The sequence below is a fragment of the Calonectris borealis genome, chromosome W, assembly GCF_964195595.1.
Source record: "Calonectris borealis chromosome W, bCalBor7.hap1.2, whole genome shotgun sequence".
Lineage (NCBI taxonomy): Eukaryota > Metazoa > Chordata > Aves > Procellariiformes > Procellariidae > Calonectris > Calonectris borealis.
In genome coordinates, this window is record NC_134351.1 from 41,329,220 (window position 1) to 41,355,752 (window position 26,533).

Genomic DNA, 26,533 nt, shown 5'->3' on the forward strand with positions numbered 1-26,533 from the left:
AAGCAAAGATCTGAATAATTTATTAAGTTATGTGACGGTATTTTCCACAATACTCTCTTCAGTCGGTATTTTATGAACGGGCCAATTTGAAAATAGGCAGTTACTGGTTTTGTTTATTAACAAAAATGTAACTGCATATTAGAAAATTAAAATAGATAGGAGCACAAACACTGGCTACTTTCACAAGAACAGTTTGCTGATGCATATGTAGCATCCAACCTTGTTAATATTTATTTTAAATTGACCAGTTATATACATTACTGGTGATCATTGTTATCAGTTCTCTACCAAAACAAGAAAGAGCGAGCTTCTGCTTGTAGCACTACTTTATTGGCATCTTAACAGAAATATTTGAGAAAATGGCAGTAAGTAGGAACAACATTCTTAATAGACGAGTTCAGGTTTACAAGCATTTTCAGAAAGCAAACACCATTTTGCTGTACCTATTGTATTTTTACACTTACACAACATGTTGCTGGAACCTACCTGCCCTTTTAACTCACTTTTCAAGCAGTGCGATTTCCCTTGAACTTTATTATCCAGTATTTGTCCACTACAGTGGGGAAAAATGAAAGGGAAGAAAGGTAGCAGAGGAAGGGAGCAGAAAGGGAAGGACTAGGATAGAACAAATGGAAAATACATTTAAGAGCACAGATAACTGACAGTAAAATATATGTTCTTTGGTTAGCAAGCAGAAAAAAAGGAAAGGACTTGCACACATGATAGATACACACTAGCATTCTAAAGCAGAAGACAAGAATGTCAAGAGTGTATTCTTCCCCCACTGCCAGATGGAAGGGCTATTATTATAAATGAAAAGCAGCAGTAGTGGATGCCAGGCACTTTTGTTGTGTGCCAGATTCTGAAGTCCAGATGTAAGCGGGTTACCCCTGGGACAGGACAGGCTTCAGCTCCTGCAGCAGAACAGAACCAATCATGGTTTTCTCAGTGTTTATGATGAGCTGTGCTGTAGAGCTCTCCTTCAGCTCCACTGTGACTAGCATCAGTGACCCACTGTGCTCAGTCTTAGCTGCAAAACTGGAGGGAGAAGGAAAAATAAAAAACAAAACAAAAATCACTGAGGATCTTAAGGTCAAAGACTGCTAATATTTCTTTCTGCAAAAGTTAAATGAGCTCAAATATAATAAAATGCCTCCAATTTCATTAATTCCATTTCAGGGGATAAACCATAAAAACCTCCATAAATTCTTCAGAAAGAATTTGTTCAGCATCATGTAAATATTTTTGTATTTAAGAAGGACAAAAAAGTATCATGCAAAATTGTGTATTTAATAGTACAAACAGTAAAATCTATTTAAATTGAATTATTATGTAAATTCTAATTCTTCAGTTCATCTACAATACTCAAAAACTATTTTAGTGCACACTAGCAACTTGAATTCAGCTGTATGGAGTTTTCCATGGATAACCATCATTATTTGGTGCCCCAAAGAAAATGCAACTATGCTAAATGTAATAGAACACTTCCAAAAAGCCAAACTGTTGTACTTTCAGAAAAGTGCATCCTCCTGCCATCTCAGAAATTAATTCAACTTAAAATATTCAAACTTATAAACACGATCATTTGAAATGATGGTAACAGCATCTCCAGAACATTTAATCATAAAAATGTGGTCAATATTTCTAAATATTGTATGATAAATATTAACCCCCCCTACAAAGCAAATTAAGAAAAACCCAACCAAAACCACACCAGAAACAAAAATTAGGACAATGCACCATTACGACATTCCAAGACATGAAGAACCCACTAATTACATGGAATTAAAAGCAAAACTAGCCTTTTAAGCACTACAATTGACTGAAAAGCCATTTTAGGCACAATGAACTTTTGTCAATCCTGTTAATTCATTCTGCTTGCACAGCAAGGCCCAAGAGATGGGAAGGAAGAGGATGGCAACAGCCTCGTCTTCCATCTTTCACAAGGAGCACACCATGCTTTTTTGCTTCCCCCATCCTCTTGGTTACTTGACAACAACAAAGTTGCTGCACATGGGCTTTTGAAAACACTAACAAGTGTAGAGCAGGTCTGTGACCCAGTCTGACCCCATTTTGCAGGGCCAATCTCCTCTCCTCTGTCTGAATCAGCGCCATCTGCCTCAATTTGCGCAACATCTTCAGCCACAATAGGACCCAGTTAGCCCTGACAACAGCTCACAATACAGAAAAATCAAACTGCTGGGCTGACAGCATGCTGTCAGCTATTCAAGAGCAAACTGGTCAGTGTCTCATGTCTAACAATTAGCATGGGCCTCGCAAAGCGCCTACCCAAGCCCTTGGGGATCTGTTTAATTACCATAAACATAAAGGAGGGAGTTTATCAGGAGATACTCAAAAAACTTCACTCTAGACTTAATATTAGCCACTTAAGCAGGAAGCAGGTTCTCTTTAAATGAGAAGTAATTTCTGTCTTTTTTCTTTTTAAACTAAGCATATAAAAATCTCATAACACATTACACTAATTAAGGAAACATGGGGCACTTCTCTAATGTCACCCATCGCAGGTCAATCTATTTCTTTTGTCGGGATTATAGATACATTCATATACCTCTCCCTTTAATAGGAGATTCTAAAACAATGTTACTACTACAAAAATTAACTAATTAGCTAGTTATATCAATGATTTAATCTATTTGCAATGTAAAAGATCACTATTTCTCTTGTTGAATTTGACAGGGGGATAATTATAGAAACAATAGTCGTCTTAGTCACTTTATTGGCCTGGTTCCGGCTGGGACAGAGTTATCTTTCTTCCCAGTAGCTTGGGGGGTGTGGTGTGTTTTAGGTTTAGTGTGAAAGGAGCGTTGATGGCCCATTGATGCTTTGGTTGTTGCTGGGTGGTGCTTGCACCGGGGAGAATTTTGGTTTCTCTTTTCAGCCTCCCATACCCTACCACGTGCAGGGCAAGCTGGGGCGGGAGGGGGAGCACAGCCGGGGTGGTTGACCCAGCTGGCCAATGGGGTATTCTCTACCATGTGACATCATGCTCAGTATAAAAACCAGGGGGGTGGGGGGGCTCGCCCTGTTCGTGACACGCGGTCGGCGGTCGGTGAGCAGTTGCTCAGACCCCTGAACAAGTGTAGAACCCTGAAAAATTAGTAGAATATTTGGAAAAAGTATGCTGTCACCCTGGCCATTCTAGGGAGACACAAATCACTGCAATGTGCTGGGGCCTGGCCCACACCTACCGAGCCCTGTTTAACACCACTCAGAACCCCCAAGGGGGAGAAAAGGTCTCTGCATCTGATGACAAAGCAACAGGCCCTGTGGCTACCCCACCGCCCACACGGCAGGCACAGCGGCTACCCCACCCCACACAGCAAGCACGGCAGCTACTCCGCCCCCTGCGACAGGGAACCAACCTATACTGGTATCAGTCGCCCCTATACAAAAAAGAAAATGCACAAGAAAATGAGCTCGTTTAGTAAGGGATGAAAATGAACCAGGGCCATCAGGAGAACAGGAGGAGGAGGAGGCAGAACCCGTAAATGAGATGGTAACCACCCGATCCCTATCCCTGAGTGAGCTGCGAGATATGCGAAAAGACTTCAGCCCTCGTCCAGGCGAGCACATTGTCACCTGGCTGCTCCGATGCTGGGATAATGGGGCCAGTAGCCTGGAATTAGAGGGTAGGGAAGCCAAGCAGCTGGGATCCCTTTCTAGGGAAGGGGGCATTGACAAAGCGATTGGACAAGGGGCACAAGCCCTCAGCCTCTGGAGGCGACTCCTGTCAGGTGTGAAGGAAAGGTATCCCGTCAAGGAAGATGTTATATGCCACCCAGGCAAGTGGACCACCATGGAGAAAGGTATCCAGTACCTGAGGGAATTGGCCGTGCTGGAAGTGATTTATGATGACCTGAACAACGAGCAGTTATCCAAAGATCCAGATGAAGTCAAATGCACCCGACCCATGTGGCGGAAGTTTGTACGGAGCGCACCAGCGTCGTGTGCAAACTCATTGGCAATAATGACCTGGAGAGATGGAGAGGAACAAACAGTGGATGAATTGGCTGGCCAACTCCAGCAATACAAAGAAAGTCTCTCTTCCTCCCTACGGGCCTGTGTCTCTGCTGTGGAGAAACTGTCTCAGGAGGTCCAGCAACTCAAAGAGGATATGTCCTGCTCCCCACCTGCACGGACCAGTGTCTCAGCCATTAGGAGCAAGCGTCCCTCTGCTCAAGAGGGGAGATATCGTGGGTACACACCCCGGGGAACCCTGTGGTTTTACCTGCGTGACCACGGAGAGGACATGAGGCAGTGGGATGGAAAACCTACCTCAGCCCTACAGGCACGGGTACATGAGTTGCAAGGAAAAACAACGACAAAAGGGGGTTCTCCCAGGAAAAATGCTGCTCCAGTCTCCAGTGAGCAGTTCCACAGACAGAGTAGAAGGGCTGATTCCACTTCCGACCTTAATAAAGGGACTTCTGATTCATACTTACAAGAAGTGGATAGTGAATATGATGACCAGGACTAGAGGGGCCCTGCCTCCAGCCAGGTGGAGGAAAGGGACAACCGGGTTTACTGGACTGTGTGGATTCGATGGCCTGGCACATCAGAGCCACAGGAGTATAAGGCTCTCGTAGACACCGGTGCACAGTGTACCCTGATGCCATCAAGCTATAAAGGGGCAGAACCCATCTGTATTTCTGGAGTGACAGGGGGATCCCAAGAGTTAACTGTATTGGAGGCCGAAGTGAGCCTGACCGGGAATGAGTGGCAGAAGCACCCCATTGTGACTGGCCCAGAGGCTCCGTGCATCCTTGGCATAGACTACCTCAGGAGAGGGTATTTCAAGGACCCAAAAGGGTACCGGTGGGCTTTTGGTATAGCTGCCCTGGAGACGGAGGAAATTAAACAGCTGTCCACCTTGCCCGGTCTCTCGGAGGACCCTTCTGTTGTGGGGTTGCTGAAGGTCCAAGAAAAACAGGTACCAATCGCTACCACAACAGTGCACCGGCGGCAATATCGCACCAACCGAGACTCCCTGCTTCCCATCCATGAGCTGATTCGTTGACTGGAGAGCCAAGGAGTGATCAGCAAGACTCGCTCACCCTTCAACAGTCCCATATGGCCAGTGCGAAAGTCCAATGGAGAGTGGAGACTAACAGTAGACTATCGTGGCCTGAACGAAGTCACGCCGCCACTGAGTGCTGCCGTGCCGGACATGCTAGAACTCCAATACGAACTGGAGTCAAAGGCAGCCAAGTGGTATGCCACAATTGATATCACTAATGTGTTCTTCTCAATCCCTTTGGCAGCAGAGTGCAGGCCACAGTTTGCTTTCACTTGGAGGGGCGTCCAGTACACCTGGAACCGACTGCCCCAGGGGTGGAAACACAGCCCTACCATTTCCCATGGACTGATCCACACTGCACTGGAACAGGGTGAGGCTCCGGAACACCTGCAGTAAATCGATGACATCATTGTATGGGGCAGCACAGCAGTCCAAATCCTTCTGAAGCCCGGCTTTGCCATAAAACAAAGTAAGGTCAAGGGACCTGCACAGGAGATCGCGTTTTTAGGAATAAAAGGGCAAGATGGACGTCGTCAGATCCCAATGGATGTGATCAACAAAATAACAGCCATGTCCCCAGCAACTAGCAAAAAGGAAACACAAGCTTTCTTAGGCGTTGTGGGTTTTTGGAGAATGCATATTCCAAATTACAGTCAGATTGCAAGCCCTCTCTATCATGTGACCAGGAAGAAGAACAACTTCAAATGGGGCCCTGAGCAACAACAAGCCTTTGAACAAATTAAACAGGAGATAGTTCAGGCAGCAACCCTGGGGCCAGTCCGGGCAGGACAAGATGTGAAGAATGTGCTCTACACCGCAGCCGGGGAGAATGGCCCTACCTGGAGCCTCTGGCAGAAAGCACCAGGGGAGACTCGAGGTCGACCCTTAGGGTTCTGGAGTCGGGGATACAGAGGATCCGAGGCCCACTACACTCCAACTGAGAAGGAGATATTGGCAGCATATGAAGGGGTTCAAGGTGCTTCGGAAGTGGTTGGTACTGAAGCACAGCTCCTCCTGGCACCCCGACTGCCGGTGCTGGGCTGGATGTTCACGGGGAGGGTCCCCTCTACACATCATGCAACCGATGCTACGTGGAGTAAGTGGGTCGCACTGATCACACAACGGGCCTGAATAGGAAACCCCAGTCGCCCAGGAATCTTGGAAGTGATCACAAACTGGCCAGAAGGCAAAGATTTCGGAATATCCCCAGAGGAGGAGGTGACACGTGCTGAAGAGGCCCCACTGTATAATAAACTACCAGAAAATGAGAAACAATATGCCCTGTTCACTGATGGGTCCTGTCGCCTTGTGGGAAAGCATCGGAGGTGGAAAGCTGCTGTATGGAGTCCTATACGCCAAGTTGCAGAAACTGCTGAAGGAGAAGATGAATCGAGCCAGTTTGCAGAGGTGAAAGCCATCCAGCTGGCCTTGGACATTGCTGAACGAGAAAAATGGCCAGTACTTTATCTCTGTACTGATTCATGGATGGTGGCAAATGCCCTGTGGGGGTGGTTGCAGCAGTGGAAGCAGAACTGGCAGCACGGAGGTAAACCCATCTGGGCTGCCACATTGTGGCAAGATATTGCTGCCCGGGTAGAGAACGTGGTTGTAAAAGTACGTCATGTAGATGCTCACGTACCCAAGAGTCGGGCCACTGAAGAACACCAAAACAACCAGCAGGTGGACCAGGCTGCTAAGATTGAAGTGGTTCAGGCGGATCTGGACTGGCAACATAAGGGTGAATTATTTAGAGATCGGTGGGCCCATGATGCCTCAGGCCATCAAGGATGAGTTGCAACATATAGATGGGCTCGTGATCGAGGGGTGGGCTTGACCATGGACGCTATTGCACAGGTTATCTATTAATGTGAAACATGGGCTGCCATCAAGCAAGCCAAGCGAGTAAAGCCTCTTTGGTATGGAGGACAATGGTTGAAATATAAATATGGGGAGGCCTGGCAGATTGATTATATCACGCTCCCACGAACCCCACACGGTAAGCGCTATGTGCTCACCATGGTGGAAGTAACCACTGGATGGCTGGAAACATACCCTGTGCCCCATGCCACCGCCCGGAACACCATCCTGGGCCTTGAAAAGCAAGTCCTATAGCGACATGGAACCCCAGAAAGAATTGAGTCAGACAACGGGACTCATTTCCGAAACACCCTCATAGACACCTGGGCCAAAGAGCATGGCATTGAGTGGGTCTATCACATCCCCTACCATGCACCAGCCTCTGGGAAAATCGAACGATACAACTGACTGCTAAAGATTCCGCTGAGAGCAATGGGTGGTGGGACATTCAAGCATTGGGACACACATTTAGCAAAAGCCACCTGGTTAGTCAACACCAGGGGATCTTTCAATCGAGCTGACCCTGCCCAATCAAAACCCTTACGTACTGTAGAGGGGGATAAAGTCCCTGTCGTGCACATAAGAAATATGCTGGGGAAGACAGTCTGGGTTACTCCTGCCTCTGGCAAGGGAAAGCCCATCCGTGGGATTACTTTTGCTCAAGGACCTGGGTGCACTTGGTGGGTAATGCGAAAGGATGGGGAAGTCCAGTGTGTACCTCAAGGGGATTTGATTTTGGGTGAAAATAGCCAATGAACTGAATTGTATGATGTTAATTACTATATAATACTGTATGTCATCACTTCTATGGTTACTATATGTCATATCAACAGTATTACAGTAAGAATCACCCAGATTAATGTAGAATGAACTCCGATGAAACTGAGAAAAGTGCCACGATGATAGAACCGGACGAGTGCCTAGTATTGGCCTCAGCATGCAACAATCCAACACCACACACCATCTCTCCTGCCCTGTAAGACTGTTATGACAGATGGAGCCCAAAGTCATGGACTAAATGAACTCAGTGGACATTTTAGAGGGATGGCCCATAGACTAAGGGAATGATATCTGTTTGTGTATATATCAAAAGGCAGGAAAGGTGTTGATGACTAGTTGGAATGTATTGGAAAATGTGAGACCTGGGCATGACGTAGATGGTATCAAAGAAGGGGTGGATATTGTCCTGGTTCCGGATGGGACAGAGTTAACTTTCTTCCCAGTAGCTTGTGTGGGGTGTGCTGTTTTTTCGGTTTGGTATGAGAGGAGCGTTGATGGCCCATTGATGCTTTGGTTGTTGCTGGGTGGTGCTTGCACCCGGGGGAGCACCGCCGGGGTGGTGGACCCAGCTGGCCAATGGGGTATTCTATACCATGTGACATCATGCTCAGTATAAAAACCAGGGGTGTTGGGGGGCTCGCCCCTTTCGTGACACGTGGTCGGCGGTCGGTGAGCAGTTGCATTGTGCATCGCCTGCTTTGTATATTCTGTTGTTGTTCTCATTGTTATTATTACTGTTCTACTTCGTTTTATCTCAATTATTAAACTGTTTTTATCTCAACCCGGGAGCTTTCCTGCTTGTGCCCTCCCGATTCTCTCCCCCATCCCACCAGAGCGTGGGGGTGAGCGAGCGGCTGCGTGGGGTTTATTTGCTGGCTGGGTTTAAACCACGACATTTATTTACTTAACCGTTGTGTCTTGGGACAACACAGAATCAGATTATGTCTGAGTATGCACGTAAGAAGGTAGGTAGTTGGCGCTCCTGCTGTGTTTCATAGCCCCAAGGCTTGATTTTACCCTCTTTTATTAAAACCTGCAAGTGATACAAAGTCAGTGTTTTTTGAAATCCAAGGTGGCCCAAAGCATCAGAGATGAGTTTTTAGCTGATATTTTTACATGTGGATTTGCAAAATCACTTAGGGGATCAATAGTACTTTTCCATACCTCTGAACAAAACATGTAAAATCAATAAAATGTGAGTTTGCATGTGGTTTGCAAGACGTAAAGTGTCTGATACTTGGATAATTTTACACAAAGTGTTAGTATGCATAACTAGCATTGACTAATCAGTTTGTATCAGTGGTCACCGATCTGGAATCGCTTAGCGAAAAAAGAATTGGAACAGAACGAGATTACTTATTTCACCATTAAAAAGGGTGTATGGAAGAAGAACTACACAATGGGTTTACGACTGCTTTTGAACTTCGGAAACCAAAATCTGTTCCTTAAAATAGGGAAGGTAATTTAGTTTCTAAAGATAGTTAGGACAAATAAGCTGAATACAGTTATTAAAGGATGAAGCAGTTGACTTTTGGTTACAAGACACAATCATTAAAACTGATTTGCTAATTATTTAGATGTTTTAAAAATACTGTCATTGAAGGATTTGGGTAACATCTGTTTTTTCGAGTAAGCACATGTTATTGCATTTATATGCTTGCACTTATCATAAGCCCACATGGATTTTCCAAAATGTGTGTTGTGCTCAACTAAATACTTAGACCAGAAAGCCATTAAAAATTTTTCAGCAGCAAAAATTAATCACTCTATACAGTAAATATTTATTCTTTGTGAGAAGCTTTTATTTTCCCCACAAGGTCAGCAATTATATTTGACTTTTTCTGAAAGTTGATACTGCCTTAAAGGTAAGAATTTGAATACACAAAAAAATTGAAAAAAGATATTAAAAACAATCAGAATTCGTAGACTCAAATAAGCCTTGGAAACTGCACTGTAGTACATCAAAATCTAGCTTGTAAATTGGTTGTTTGTAGGACCAAAAGAGAGAATTTGTCCTTTGGACAACTCTTAACATTATATTATGAGCATGGCTCTGTTGCTACAAAGGATACATAGGTGAATATGAAGAAAGGAAAGTAAATGAGAATACCATTCAGAAAACAGAACCAATATTTACTGATAGTTTCAAGATGGCTTTCTGCTATACTGCAGTTATTTTCCAGTTTTCTTTCTGGTAATATTACTTCTAAAACTGCTTTCACATCATTAAAAATATTCAGAAAGATTTGCAGCTGTTAATACTTCCCATTAAAAAAAAAATCAAGACAGATTAGAAACATAACAATGTGAGATATATTTGCATATTCTGAGCTATTCCAAATTTTAAAAAAATGTTAAATATTCTGAGGCTATGTGATATGGGAAAAAAAGAGAAGGAGTTCTTATATTATTTTTACATAAATATAGTATCTGTCAGTAAGAAAGAAAATATATATTAAGAATCAAATTCTAAATCAACATCAATAAAGTACTGTATATTTTTAGAAAGTCATCTGGTCTTTCAGGAGTTAAAAATCAAGTAGGTATTCTTGGTCACTTTTCATGAAAATAAGATTTGTTAATGATTGTCATATTGTCCTAGTTTCGGCTGGGATAGGGTTAAATTTCTTCCTAGTGCTGTGTTTTGGATTTAGTATGAGGAGAATGTTGATAACACACTGATGTTTTCAGTTGTTGCTAAGTGCCCTCCTAGTCCAAGGACAGCTCCTGTGCCTACTGACTGAGCTAGGTACATGAGATGGGAGGGAACATAATCAGGACAGCCAGCCCAGCTGGCCAATGGGGTATTCCATACCATGTGACGTCATGCTCAGTATATGAACGGTAGGCGTGATCCAGGAAGTACCGATCGCTACTTGGTTATCGGTCAGCGCGGGTGGTGAGCAATTGCATTGTGTATCACTCATTTTGTATATTCTATCATTATTTATTATCATTATTCTCCCTTTTCTGTTCTATTAAACTGTCTTTATCTCTACCCATGAGTTTTTCTCACTCTTACCCTTCCGATTCTCTCCCCGTCCCGCTGGGGGGGCGGGGGGAGTGAGCGAGCGGCTGCGTGGTATTTGGCTGCCTGCCAGGTTAAACCACGACAGTCCTTTTTTGGCGCCCAACGTGGGGCTCAAAGGGTTGAGATAACAATAGATCTGACCAAAGTGTGTTAAGGCAAAATTGTTATAAGCATCCATTATATTGATTGGTCACAATGTTGATGTATTGGCTATCAAAGTTGTGGGGCTGGCTCTCAATGTTGGGTCATGTAATACCTTGCTTGCAGTATGTGTTCCCGTTTGTGCTGTTTATCATTATTCGGAACTGGGCCAAGATTATCATTTTGTTGCTGTTTTATGAGGTGATAAAATCATTGGTCGTAAGTCTAATCTGGTATCTGTACTCGGCACTGCCGTCATTTCTGTACCTCGGGAACCACCTCTTAGAAATTATTGGTAATTGCACTTGTTTCTCCTCGGAGAATGAATTTAAGGGGGAGACGGGATGGGATACTCTCTCCCACTTGTTCATCTTCCCTTCCATATCGTCAGAAACTCCTTTTTCTTCTATCCTCTTCACAAAGATGTCCACAATATTCCCTGAGAATTTTGAATATCCTTGGGATGCTCAAACAAGCATGTTCATATTGCTACTATGTCTCCTGAATGTGGTTCAGGCCTTGTTTAGGGTTAAACAACTATTCAGGAATACTGTCCAGAGATCAACCCTCAGGAACAAGAAAAGAGGGAGGGCAAGCAGCGGTGCCTCATCGGGGCAGGCGGAGCGGCGAGTCTCGGGGGCGGCTACAGACACGGTGGCTACTCAAAACCCCACGACAGGCACTGCGGCTACTCCAACCCCCACGACAACCCCTGTGGCTACTCAAACCCCGGCAACAGTCACCGTAGCTTCTCCAACCCCTGCGACAAGCACTGCAGCCACTCAAGCTCCGGCAACAGGCACTACAGTTACTCCAACCCCCATGACAAGCACTGCAGCTACCCAAACCCCAGCAACAGGCACTACAGCTGAACCAGAGGACCAACCCTTCCTGGTATCCGTTGCCCCTGTACAGAAGAGGAAATCTTGGAAGCGGAGGTCAGGTCGTTTAGAAAGGGATGATGAAAGAGCAGGGCCATCACGAGGAGAGGAGGAGGAAGAGGAAGAACTCATAAACGAGACGGAAACCACCCGATCCCTATCCCTGAGTGAGCTGCGAGATATGCGGAAAGATTTCAGCCGTCGTCCAGGTGAGCATATTGTTACCTGGCTGCTCCGATGCTGGGATAATGGGGCCAGTAGCCTGGAATTGGAGGGGAAGGAAGCCAAACAGCTGGGATCCCTTGCTAGGGAAGGAGGCATTGACAAAGCAATTGGAAAAGGGACACAGGTCCTCAGCCTCTGGAGGCGACTGCTGTCAGGCGTGAAGGAAAGGTATCCCTTCAAGGAAGATGTTATATATCGCCCAAGCAAATGGACCACTATGGAGAGAGGTATCCAGTACCTGAGAGAATTAGGCGTGCTGGAGGTGGTTTATAGTGACCTGAACGACAACCAAACGCCCAAAGATCCAGATGACGTCCAGTGCACCCGACCCATGTGGTGGAAGTTGGTACGGAGTGCACCAGCATCGTACGCCAGTTCGTTGTCAGTACTGTGCTGGAAAGAGGAAGAAGCACCAACTGTGGATGAGGTGGTTAGCAGACTTCAGGATTTTGAAGAAACTATCTCCTCCTCCCTTGTCTCGGCTGTAGAGAAACTGTCTCGGGAGGTCCAGCAACTCAAAGACAATAGGTCCTATTCTCCACCTGTACGGACCAGTATCTCAGCCATTAGGAGTCAGCGTTTTTCTCCTCAAGAGAGGATATCGAAAGTACACACCACGGGGCACCCTGTGGTTTTACCTGCGTGACCACGGAGAGGACATGAGGCAGTGGGATGGAAAACCTACCTTGACCCTAGAGGCACGTGTACGTGAGTTGCAAGGAAAAACAATCACACAAGGGGGTTCTCTCAGGAAAAATGCTGCTCCAGTTTTCAGGAAAACCCTGTCTCACGACGGTCCAGTTTCCAGTGAACAGTTCCCCAGACAGAGTAGAAGGGCTGATCTTACTTTGGACTGTAATGAAGGAATTCTTGACTCATGTTTGCAAGAAGTGAGAAGCGGATACTATGACCAGAACTAGAGGGGCCCTGCCTCCAGCCAGGTGGAGGAAAGGGACAACCGGGTTTACTGGACTGTGTGGATTCGATGGCCTGGCACATCAGAGCCACAGGAGTAGAAGGCTCTCGTAGACACTGGTGCACAGTGCACCCTAATGCCATCAAGCTATAAAGGGGCAGAACCCATCTGTATTTCTGGAGTGACAGGGGGATCCCAAGAGTTAACTGTATTGGAGGCCGAAGTGAGCCTAACCGGGAATGAGTGGCAGAAGCACCCCATTGTGACTGGCCCAGAGGCTCCGTGCATCCTTGGCATAGACTACCTCAGGAGAGGGTATTTCAAGGACGCAAAAGGGTACCGGTGGGCTTTTGGTATAGCTGCCCTGGAGACGGAGGAAATTAAACAGCTGTCCACCTTGCCCGGTCTCTCAGAGGACTCTTATGTTGTGGGGTTGTTGAGGGTTGAAGAACAACAGGTACCAATCGCTACCACAACAGTGCATCGGCGACAATACCGCACCAACCGAGATTCCCTGATCCCCATCCATGAGCTGATTCGTCGATTGGAGAGCCAAGGAGTGATCAGCAAGACTCGCTCACCCTTTAACAGTCCCATATGGCCAGTGCGAAAGTCCAATGGAGAGTGGAGACTAACAGTAGACTACCGTGGCCTGAATGAAGTCACACCGCCACTGAGTGCTGCCGTGCCGGACATGCTAGAACTTCAATACGAACTGGAGTCAAAGGCAGCCAAGTGGTACGCCACAAATGATATCGCTAATGCTTTCTTCTCCATCCCTTTGGCAGCAGAGTGCAGGCCACAGTTTGCTTTCACTTGGAGGGGCGTCCAGTACACCTGGAACCGACTGCCCCAGGGGTGGAAACACAGCCCTACCATTTCCCATGGACTGATCCACACTGCACTGGAACAGGGTGAGGCTCCGGAACACCTGCAGTAAATCGATGACATCATTGTATGGGGCAGCACAGCAGTCCAAATCCTTCTGAAGCCCGGCTTTGCCATAAAACAAAGTAAGGTCAAGGGACCTGCACAGGAGATCACGTTTTTAGGAATAAAAGGGCAAGATGGACGTCGTCAGATCTCAACGGATGTGATCAACAAAATAACAGCCATGTCCCCAGCAACTAGCAAAAAGGAAACACAAGCTTTCTTAGGCGTTGTGGGTTTTTGGAGAATGCATATTCCAAATTACAGTCAGATCGTAAGCCCTCTCTATCACATGACCAGGAAGAAGAATGACTTCAAATGGGGCCCTGAGCAACAACAAGCCTTTGAACAAATTAAACAGGATATAGTTCATGCAGTAGCCCTTGGGCCAGTCCGGGCAGGACAAGATTTAAAGAACGTGCTCTACACCGCAGCCGGGGAGAATGGCCCTACCTGGAGCCTCTGGCAGAAAGCACCAGGGGAGACTCGAGGTCGACCCTTAGGGTTCTGGAGTCGGGGATACAGAGGATCCGAGGCCCGCTACACTCCAACTGAGAAGGAGATATTGGCAGCATATGAAGGGGTTTGAGCTGCTTCGGAAGTGGTTGGTACTGAAACACAGCTCCTCCTGGCACCCCGACTGCCGGTGCTGGGCTGGATGTTCCAAGGGAGGGTCCCCTCTACACATCATGCAACCGATGCTACGTGGAGTAAGTGGGTCGCACTGATCACACAACGGGCCCGAATAGGAAACCCCAGTCGCCCAGGAATCTTGGAGGTGATCACGAACTGGCCAGAAGGCAAAGATTTTGGAATATCCCCAGAGGAGGAGGTGACACGTGCTGAAGAAGCCCCACTGTATAATAAACTACTAGAAAACGAGAAGCAATATGCCCTGTTCACTGATGGGTCCTGTCGCCTTGTGGGAAAGCATCGGAGGTGGAAAGCTGCTGTATGGAGTCCTATACGCCACGTTGAAGAAAATGCTGAAGGAGAAGGTGAATCGAGCCAGTTTGCAGAGGTGAAAGCCATCCAGCTGGCCTTGGACATTGCTGAACGAGAAAAATGGCCAGTACTTTATCTCTATACTGACTCATGGATGGTGGCAAATGCCCTGTGGGGGTGGTTGCAGCAGTGGAAGCAGAACAACTGGCAGTGCAGAGGTAAACCCATCTGGGCCGCCGCATTGTGGCAAGATATTGCTGCCCGAGTAGAGAACCTGGTTGTAAAAGTATGTCACGTAGATGCTCACGTACCCAAGAGTCGGGCCACTGAAGAACATCAAAACAACCAGCAGGTGGACCAGGCTGCTAAGATTGAAGTGGCTCAGGTGGATCTGGACTGGCAACATAAGGGTGAATTATTTATAGCTCGGTGGGTCCATGACGCCTCAGGCCATCAAGGAAGAGATGCAACATATAGATGGGCTCGTGATCGAGGGGTGGACTTAACCATGGACGCTATTGCACAGGTTATCCATGAATGTGAAACGTGCGCTGCAATCAAACAAGCCAAGCGAGTAAAGCCTCTTTGGTATGGAGGACGATGGTTGAAATACAAATATGGGGAGGCCTGGCAGATTGATTATATCACACTCCCACAAACCCGGCACGGCAAACGCTATGTGCTCACCATGGTGGAAGCAACCACCGGCTGGCTAGAAACATACCCTGTACCTCATGCCACTGCCCGGAACACCATCCTGGGCCTTGAAAAACAAGTCCTATGGCGACATGGCACCCCAGAAAGAATTGAGTCAGACAACGGGACTCATTTCCGAAACACCCTCATAGACACCTGGGCCAAAGAGCATGGCATTGAGTGGGTCTATCACATCCCCTACCACGCACCAGCCTCCGGGAAAATCGAACGATACAACGGGCTGCTAAAGACAACACTGAGAGCAATGGGTGGTGGGACATTCAAGCATTGGGATACACATTTAGCAAAAGCCACCTGGTTAGTCAACACTAGGGGGTCTGTTAATCGAGCTGGCCCTGCCCAATCAAGACTTTTACGTACTGTAGATGGAGATAAAGTCCCTGTCGTGCACATAAGAAATATGCTGTGGAAGACAGTCTGGGTTACTCCTGCCTCTGGCAAGGGAAAACCCATCCATGGGATTGCTTTTGCTCAAGGACCTGGGTGCACTTGGTGGGTAATGCGAAAGGATGGGCAAGTCCGGTGTGTACCTCAAGGGGATTTGATTTTGGGTGAAAATAGCCAATGAACTGAATTGTATGATGTCAATTGTTATATGATATTGTATATCATTATTTCTATGGTTGCTATCAATCAATGGTATAGCAGTGAAAATCACCCAGATTAATGAAGAATGAACTAACTCCGATGAAACCGAGCAAAGTGCAACGATGATAGAACTGAACGAGCGCAGCAGTACCGAAATGAGAACTGGCTTCAGGATGCAACAGCCCAACACCACACACCATTTTTCTGGCCCTGAAAGACTGTTATGACAGATGGAGCCCAAAGTTGTGGACTAAATGAACTCAATGGACATTTATATATATTTATGTATATATATGTATGTATATGTATTATATGTATATATGTATGTATATGTATTATATATGTATATATATAAAAATGATAGTGGTGATTAATTGAAATGAATCGAAAAATGTGAGACCTAAGCATAACGTAAATGGTATGGAATAAGGGGTGGATACTGTCCTGGTTTCGGCTGGGATAGGGTTAAATTTCTCCCTAGTGCTGTGTTTTGGATTTAGTATGAGGAGAATGTTGATAACACACTGATGTTTTCAGTTGTTGCTAAGTGCCCTCCTAGTCCAAGGACAGCTCCCATGCCTACTGACTGAGCTAGGTACACAAGATGGGAGGGAACATAATCAGGACAGCCAGCCCAGCTGGCCAATGGGGTATTCCATACCATGTGACGTCATGCTCAGTATATGAACGGTAGGCGTGATCCAGGAAGTACCGATCGCTACTTGGTTATCGGTCAGCGCGGGTGGTGAGCAATTGCATTGTGCATCACTCATTTTGTATATTCTATCATTATTTATTATCATTATTCTCCCTTTTCTGTTCTATTAAACTGTCTTTATCTCAACCCACGAGTTTTTCTCACTCTTACCCTTCCGATTCTCTCCCTGTCCCACTGGGGGGTGGGGGGAGTGAGTGAGCGGCTGCATGGTATTTGGCTGCCTGCCAGGTTAAACCACGACACATATAAAAATATTTGATTTCCCTTATATCAAGGGAAAACACAGAGTATCAGACACTACAGTGTGATAGCATTTGCCAAACGCTGGCTTTGTTATGATGACTAGCTTAACTACAGACAGAAGACAGCTACAATATACAGGAGAGGCATTTTTAGGGGGAAAGGTTATGAAAATTCCAAGCCAATGAATAGAGAGCAACAGAGTAACTCACTCTCAAAATCTACTCTTTAAAATTCAACATTTGAAAAAGTAAATTTACAACTGAACACTCAATATCGGGACATTTGTTTACAGTAGAGCAGGGTTTGTTACACATAATTCAACAGCACTGAAACACACGCTCTTTCCTGTTGGGCACTCTTCTCCGTCTTTGATTTTTCTATTTAAGATAAATTTTCTTCTTTTTCTGTTCTACTGCTTACCAGAAACAGTGACAATGGCCCATGGAGGCAAAAACTTTTTTTCTTTTCTCCCCCTCTTTTCTTTAAATTTTGTACATGAACCCTTCAATTACTGCCTGCCGAAGCAGATAGAATCCTATTAGTAAGAAAGACGATCACAAGATGCAATGCCCTGCCCTAGCTCTAGAAAAATAATTAGTCCAAAGTTGACAAATGTGTAATCAAGTTATGCAATGAATATATTCAAAGGGGGGGGGGAATACTACTGTGAATTAGTCTTCAATTTATAAATATAAGAATGAACAACTATGAAGTACGTTCCAGTGTATCAATTGGACAACAAAAATATTTAGTTTCAGTACTCTGAATCTTCACCTTACTCTGATAAATTTTATCTATGTACAGGTTTGACTTTATAATTAACATTTTATCCCAATATTGGCTAAATTACTAATTACTTGTATTAGTTCTCTGAGTAAGCCTTAGAACATGAAAAAAGAAGCATTTGGAATAGCATTACTATGTATTAGTTCTGACCTGGGGATACAGTAACTTTAATAACAAAACATAAGCAGAAATGTACTCACAAAAAGAAAGATCTTTTTCATAACATGGTGATTTAACCTCTCAGAAAAAAACTTGTTTAATATTGATTATTCATAAAATGTGATTTATATTTACATTTAAAATCGTATTACAATAATTTGACACATTTTCTTTCTTTTCCAGTACATTTCATACTATTTTAACACTCAAAATAAATTGTTCAAAATACCTAATTCATTACCATAATGAAATTATTTCCAATATTAACTATTTTGGGGTTTAATAAAATCATAAAATTGTAAAATAAATTACACTCAAATCTGTACTATATTTTTAACATTTTTAGTTTTATTGCCAAAATAGATTTTGAGTTTGTCCTCAGTTGCCAGTGAGCAGTTGCACTGTACCTCTAACAAAAATGCAGAAATGCAAGTGAGTCCTCAGAACTTATTGTCCAATACATCGCACTACTCCACACGTTCAAAAAGATGCTACATGAACTTTTCATCATCTTCCCCAAAATTTACCTTTAGTTCAAAGCATTTTTATATGTAGGTATTTATATCTCCTTCCCAAAACTTCAATAAGCTAAAAACTTGGATCAAAATATTTCGTCCTCACATCTAGAAAATTATAATTGTAATACCCAATCTATTTTATTTTCTCATCTACTCTGTTCTTTTTATTTTTCTTAAAGAATCAGGCATTCAATATGATAAGTATTTGAGAATTACATATAGTCCATTTTTTAAAACAGGCTATAAATTTTAATTTGCAAAAATTTATTTAATTCCAAGAAAGTAAGTCACCTTACAGAAATATATTAAAATATTTTAAATCAAAGATATTCTTCTGTTCGGTTAGTTTTTTAAGTGTTAGATGTTTTCTGTTTAAACAACTGGCTCAGAAGGTTCCTGTTTGTTTTTCAAAGAAAATGCTGCGCACATTTTTCACTTTACAGCATTCAGATACAAAAGCAGTGCTGTCCTCTAGTGGACAGCAAATAAGCTAGGCTAGGACAATCTATTTTGTTTAACATCACATGCAAAATGACTCACTCATATACTTTAATGTTAAGCTCAAATTTAATTTCTTCAAGTTATTTTTAAATTTTACAAGCAAGATCCTTAAATACAATAATATATTTAAAATGTTAAGTGCCTTAAAATGATGTTGTAGAAATGCATTTTCTTGATCAAGTATTTTGTACCAGTTAATCAAAATCTTCATATGCTGATAATATGTGGAAAATGTATTAATACATACAGGGCACTTTTGTTAGCAGGAAGAAAATTTCAGGTTTTGTAACATTAGGATTTGATTAAGAAATTAAGGAATATCTAGTAGAAACTACTGAATGAGTCCATTCATATTTAAAAATTTCAGTTTTTATTTTCTCTAGGAATAAAAATATTTACCTAAGAATAGTGACTAACTGGAAAGACACTTAGTCCTAGCTGACAAAAGAAAGGTAAATGCTTAGCCTAGCTGGACTTTTTTTTTTTTTTTAAGCTAGAATTACTTCTATCATAAATCAAGAAAATGTTAAGAGTTTACAACTTCTGGCTACAACAAAGGCTGAAATACCTGCAGACAGGGATATACCATTCCATTTAAAGTTCTTCTCCTACAGGTAAAGGCTACCAGAGAAACTGCTTTGCCTAGGTGTCCTGGTTTTGGCTGGGATGGAGTTGATTTTCTTCCTATTAACTGGTATAGTGCTGTGTTTTGGATGTAGTGTGAGAATAATGTTGATGACACGCTGATGTTTTGGTTGTGGCTAGGTATTGTTTACGCTAGTCAAGGACTTTTCATCTTCCCATGCCCTGCCAGATGTGCAGGGGGCTGGGAGGGAGTGTGGCCAGGGCGGCTGGCCCAGCTGGCCAATAGGCTATTCCATACCATATGACGTCATGCTCAGCATATAAGGCTGGGTGAAGAAGAAGGAGGGGGGGCGTTCGGAGTGATGGCGTGTGTCTTCCCAAGTAACCGTTACGCGTGATGGAGCCCTGCTTTCCTGGCGATGGCTGAACACCTGCCTGCCGATGGGAAGTGGTGAATGAATTCCTTGTTTTGCTTCGCTTGCGTGCGCGGCTTTTGCTTTCCCTATTAAACTGTCTTTATCTCAGCCCACGAGTTTTTCTCACTTTTACCCTTCTGATTCTCTCCCCCATCCCACCCGGCGGGGGGGGTGAGCGAGCGGCTGCGTGGTATTTGGCTGCTGCCAGGTTAAACCACGACAGTCCTTTTTGGCGCCCAACGTGGGGCTCGAAGGGTTCGAGATAATGACAGGTTTGATTGGAATGTGCTAGATTGAATTTATAGCTGTTACTGCTGTTTAGCTATTAATTCGCAGGCTCTTGTGCTTGCCATGGGGCTTGCTTGCCTTAATGTGTATTGGAGTCTTGTGCTCGTTAGTGGCTGCTTTTTTGCTCTCGCTGCTTGCTGTACTGCTGCACTGCTGATCGTCTTACTGTGCTGTGCCTGGGAACATTCTGATAACAGCAATGGGGATGCGCCTGGGCTGGCAGATGGCCAGGGCATCGCTGCTGCTTCTGTGCTGCTGTGCTGGACAGGCTGGAACTGCAGCGTGAACTCGAATTGAAGAGACTGTGACCTGTGGCTGAGTTCATGCAGGACAGGAAACCCCGAGGCGTCTGTGACTGTGGATAAGCCCATGCCCAAGCAGGTACATCTTGAAGCGTCTGTGGCCTTGGTTATGCCTGTGCCACAGCAGGTATACCTCTGAAGGGATTGTGGCCTAAGGATAAGTCCACGCTGGAGAAGGTACACCTCGAAGCATCTGTGGCTGTGGATAAGTCCATGCTGCAGCAGGTACACCTTGAAGTGTCAGTGGCTGTGCATGAGGCCATGCTGGAGCACCTCAAAGCGTGTGGCCGTGGATAAGCCCATGACAGGGGAGGTACACCCCTGGAGAGATTGCAGCCATGGGTAAGGCCATGTCGGAGCAGGTTTACTTCTGAAGGGACTGTGGCTGTGGGTAAGGCCACGCTGGGACTGGTGCACCTCGAAGTGACTGTGGCTGTGGATAAGTCTATGCCGCAGCAGGTATACCTCTGGAGAGACTGTGGCTCATAGGTAAGGCTCCACTTGGAGCAGGTACACCCCTAAGAGACTGCAGTCTGTGGATAAGTCCAAGCCGGAGCAGGGGCAAGGGGAGGAGTTCATTGCAATGTTAAACCTGTGGTCTGGCCCAAAGGGACCAGGGGTGGAGATTGTAATGGATATACCTTTAAATTGTTGTAACCCATGATTTGAGTTGCATGTTATAGGAATTACTATAGCAGGAACCACCTGAACCAACGGAGGACAAACTTTACAAGAAGCAGCGCAGGTGCAGCAGTGACCCGACCTGAGCTGGCTTTGGTGCCCAGTAACTCCACGCAACACACCACCTCTGCTGACCTGAGTGACCACCATAACAGATGAAGCCCAAAGTCATGGACTAAATGAACGCAGTGGACATTTTGTGTACATTTATGGATATTTTATGAACATTTTACAGGGGTGGTCCATAGACTAAGGGAATGATATCTGTGTATTATATCAAAAGATGGGAAGGGGGATGGTGGGTAATGAGAATGTATTGGATAGTGTGGGACCTGAGCATGATGTAAATGGTATGGAATAAGGGGTGGATACTGTCCTGGTTTTGGCTGGGATGGAGTTGATTTTCTTCCTATTAACTGGTATAGTGCTGTGTTTTGGATGTAGTGTGAGAATAATGTTGATGACACGCTGATGTTTTGGTTGTGGCTAGGTATTGTTTACGCTAGTCAAGGACTTTTCATCTTCCCATGCCCTGCCAGATGTGCAGGGGGCTGGGAGGGAGTGTGGCCAGGGCGGCTGGCCCAGCTGGCCAATAGGCTATTCCATACCATATGACGTCATGCTCAGCATATAAGGCTGGGTGAAGAAGAAGGAGGGGGGGCGTTCGGAGTGATGGCGTGTGTCTTCCCAAGTAACCGTTACGCGTGATGGAGCCCTGCTTTCCTGGCGATGGCTGAACACCTGCCTGCCGATGGGAAGTGGTGAATGAATTCCTTGGTTTGCTTTGCTTGCGTGCGCGGCTTTTGCTTTCCCTATTAAACTGTCTTTATCTCAGCCCACGAGTTTTTCTCACTTTTACCCTTCTGATTCTCTCCCCCATCCCACCCGGCGGGGGGGGTGAGCGAGCGGCTGCGTGGTATTTGGCTGCTGCCAGGTTAAACCACGACACTAGGGTATTTAGCTTTCTAAATAATTCCTACTTGAGAAATTAGGAAGCAAAAATGAAGGCTGCAAGTCTATTACAAGTTTATTTACTTGGCTACCCATTGCAGATCTCTTTTGGTGGATGAAAAGCTGGATATGAGTCCACAATGTGCGCTCGCAGCCCAGAAAGCCAACCGTATCCTGGGCTGCATCAAAAGAAGTGTGGCCAGCAGGTTGAGGGAGGTGATTCTGCCCCTCTACTCTGCTCTGGTGAGACCCCACCTGGAGTGCTGCATCCAGCTCTGGGGACCTCAGCACAGGAAAGACATGAACCTGTCGGAACGGGTCCAGAGGAGGGCCACAAAAAAGATCAGGGGGATGGAACACCTCTCCTATGAGGAAAGGCTGAGAGAGTTGGGGTTGTTCAGCCTGGAGAAGAGAAGGCTCTGGGGAGACCTGATTGCGGCCTTTCAATACTTAAAGGGGGCTTATAAGAAAGATGGGGACAGACTTTTTAGCAGGGCCTGTAGCGACAGGACAAGGGGGAATGGTTTTAAACTAAAAGAGGGTAGATTCAGACTAGATATAAGGAAGAAATTTTTTACGATGAGGGTGGTGAAACACTGGAACAGGTTGCCCAGAGAGGTGGTAGATGCCCCATCCCTGGAAACATTCAAGGTCAGGTTGGTCGGGGCTCTGAGCAACCTGATCTAGTTGAAGATGTCCCTGCTCATTGCAGGGGGGTTGGACTAGATGCCCTTTAAAGGTCCCTTCAAACCCAAACCATTCTATGATTCTATGATTCTAAGAGTAGAAAAAGATGACTGAGCCCCACAGCTAAGGAACCACGGAAGCAGAACAGTCCACATAACTGTGTCAAAGGAACTACTGCCAGAGGTAGATTTCACTTTATTTGAGCTCTCAGAGAGGCCAATTGCTTAGTAAAAAAATCTTAGAAAAGTTTTCTGTGTGCACACTGTCGCGAATGAGTGGTTTAGAGGCCGCTTAAAGAATCGCCATCAAAGGTATTAGCAGAAAGCGATTTTAATAGAGATTTATAAAGCTGCGACCTAACAGAATTCGATGGCAAGGTTCACTCTATTACTTATTACACAGATGAAACATATAAAGGAAAATCATCTAAGGGTTTATATCTTAGGGACTACATGTGTTTAGCAGCACTTAATCATCAACTAATTTAATATTTATGAAATAAGTGTTAGTAGAGCCTACTATAATCACGACTTAATTACAGATTATGCTTACTATTAGTCCACACATACATACAGACAGAAAAAAAAAAATATATATATGTACAGAAGTTATACCTGTTAAAAATTCCCCTTGATTTCAGTGAATAAATATTCACGTCGAATGTCTAGGCATTTCTTTCTCAACGGGTGAAGGGTTGAGCTTCAAGGAGTGAAGGGGTTCAGCTCAGGTCCCGTTGTTGGTGACGGTCCTCCAAATATCGCAGACTCGAGAGGTCGCGAGCTCTGAGGCGTCCCACTCAGAGGGAGATGATGAGCGCAGCCCGCTGCGGTCCAGGAGAGCTCAAAGGGCCTCACTTAGGACCACCGTTTATAGGTTCGCAAGATGATTGGCTTTAGTCATCCGTAAATTTCCATCCTGGCCACAGTCCCAGGTGGTAATTACTAAAAATTCTCAAGGTTTCAGTGTTGTTCTACTGGACACCTGGGCCAGGCAGCAGGAGTACGTTCCCAGCCTCAGCTATGCAGAGTTTCTGATACGGTCAAGGAGTGCTCAATCGCCAGACTCAGTACACCAAGGCTGAGGTCTCATGGGAATTTCTGAGATCAACAAGCAGCCTAGGAGGGCAGGGGTGGGGGAAATGCACCACCACAATCCACCCTGTGACTAAAGTCAATCCATCTTTATCACAGAGTGGCGGTGTGGTCGCCCCTTGCCTCTGTGCCTATAAACAGATCAATGCCATATTCCAATTGTAATTAGAGGGAAATTTTTGGTTGGTATACTTAATCATTAAGGTTTTGTTAAATACAATTAAGCAATGTTATATATGTGAGGAGGTTTTGGTATTAGTATCATTTGTTTAGTTATCTTCCACACTTTAATATATAGAACAATGTTCAACAATAGAAAATAGTAAAAATATGATGGAATGTAACACCCGATTCAAAGTTCCTGTTGCTGTTGGTGACCATCCAAATAAAACATCCCACCAGTGATGTTCTCCATCCTTCTTCACCTTTTCTAGGACATGATGTATCTTCTCTGCATCATGATGGACCGTAATCAGAGTTCTTTGTCCGTTGTTTCAAATCTGGTTTAGTTATTGACTCAGGTCATCATGATGTAACAGTTTTCCCACCAATGTAAGATTAATTCCAATGGGGGTAGGTAGTAGATCTTGACAAGATGCATAGCCTGATTGTAGCAACTGATGGGTTGTAACAGGAGCTGAATAGTTTAAGTCGCATCCCATAATCTTAGTAAAATTACAAACACAGATATTTGAGTGGTTAGATGTTTCCACAATTATGTTATCTGTAAATATAGAATCACAAAGAGTTCTCATGCAAACACATCCATTTCCAACATATATAAGTACAGTTTCAGGGGTTTCATCAGGATGTATTTCAAAATGACAAGCATTTTGTCCAGTGTCAAGACAAATGTCTTGGGCCTTAATTGTATTGCTTTCACAAATAAACCCCTGTTGTTCTCACACAACATATGCATCAACATCAATAGTTTGCCATTTATTCCCATTTTGTTGGGCCCATACTCTATGTTCTAATGGGTAGAGTACCGTTCTATTGTGATTTAATCCCAGCGCAATGATTGGGTATATGGTGTATACCGAAGCATTGCATATTGTCAAAACAAAAGCTGTGACTTTGCTGTCAGTGGAGTCGTAAGTAAAATTGACTAGACGCCACCATGATTGGAATTCCCTTTCAAATTTAGATACATTATCCCAAATTACCTTTCGGATTTCAGTGGGCAAGGTGCCCTCATCACCTTCCCTTGTAATTGCTGCCACGGTAGATTGTATCCACAATTGAGCTTGGATGCAGCTAAGAGCTAGAGAAATGTTATTTTGGGTTATGCCGAATGCATCTATGATTAGTCGGTGGTCTTTTTCACTAATTCTTTCCCATGTAGGCATGTTAGCTAAAAGCCATTGGCTCGTTCCTAGTGCTGTCAAAGAAGATTGCAATGGGTGTTCTAATTTATGTAAATCACTTGTTGCCAAATTTATCTTGTTTGCTAAAACTTCAGCGTCTATGCTGTTCAGTATTCCTAGTCCCATTCCCAGAATGCCAGTCACATCTCTCCTTGATCGTTTTGGAGAGGTGAGGGTTCGCCCATGCAACCACGCTAACCATCCTGAACAAGATGTATTCAGGAATGGTGAGCAGGTAGGTTTAATTGTAGAGATATCAACTTGCATTAATAGCTCCACTCGTTTTAGAGACCACGATGGATTAAACAGCACTTGCTGTTGTCCTGTGTTTTAATTATATATGGACCAATGTTATAAATGTGAGGAGACAGTTTGATAGGAGGCTGAGTTGGTGAATATGGTAGTTCGATATCAATCCTGAATTGAAAACCTAAGCTGGAATGAGAGTTGGGGTCTGTCCAAAGACACATTATGAGTGCTGAATGGGATATAGTAAAAGTATACCAGCATTCATGTTTAAAAGGACAGGTATGTATGTTGTCTTTTCCTTCAACGTTGTTTACAACAATGTGTAAGGTTGCTGTCATGCATTTAGTGTGATTTTCAATTAGGCATCCTATTGAAATGGTGTCTCCTTTGGTTCCGTTTAAGGATGGAATTTGTTGATTTTCATTTTCGTCTTTAATAATCCATTCCTGCCTATGAAAGGTGATGTTATTGTGTAGTGCTGTTGCAGATAAATTTAGATCAAGTGTAGGTACGTTAAAAAGTATGTATGCATCAACCCACGGCCACCCCGTCGTACACAAATTCCACATTTTGCACTCGCTAATCATAAAATCAAACAATAGTTCTACACCACGATTGGCCCAGAAGCAAAATGCGAGTACAGGTTGTGTGAAAGTGAAATTGTACCAACAATTTCGTTCTGGTGTTTTATAGTAAGATTTCTTGTTGGTTTTGGGTTTAGAAAAAACAGTGTAGTCTATTTTAATTTCAGTGGGTTTTTTTGTGGGCAGATCCATTGATTGCATGGCATCCTATTTTTATTTCTTCCCCTGGTGTGGCTTGAAGTGATGATATTTGATGAATGTTATTATTATTGTGAGATATCTTAATTTCTTTCTGGTGTAGTGTCTCTCATCTCCATTCATCTTTTGGATATGCCTCATTCCCATGTATAACTAGAAT

At 44.4% G+C, this 26,533-nt stretch overlaps 1 protein-coding gene across 1 annotated transcript in view; it reads right to left on the reverse strand.

Annotated features, from left to right (window-relative positions):
- Nucleotides 1-884: 884 nt before the first annotated feature.
- LOC142075037 (AP-3 complex subunit beta-1-like) overlaps nucleotides 885-26,533 on the reverse strand; it is a 265,469-nt gene continuing 239,820 nt past the window's right edge. The window contains 1 exon segment of the mRNA XM_075136034.1: nucleotides 885-1,038. Coding sequence (XP_074992135.1) covers nucleotides 885-1,038 — 154 coding nt within the window.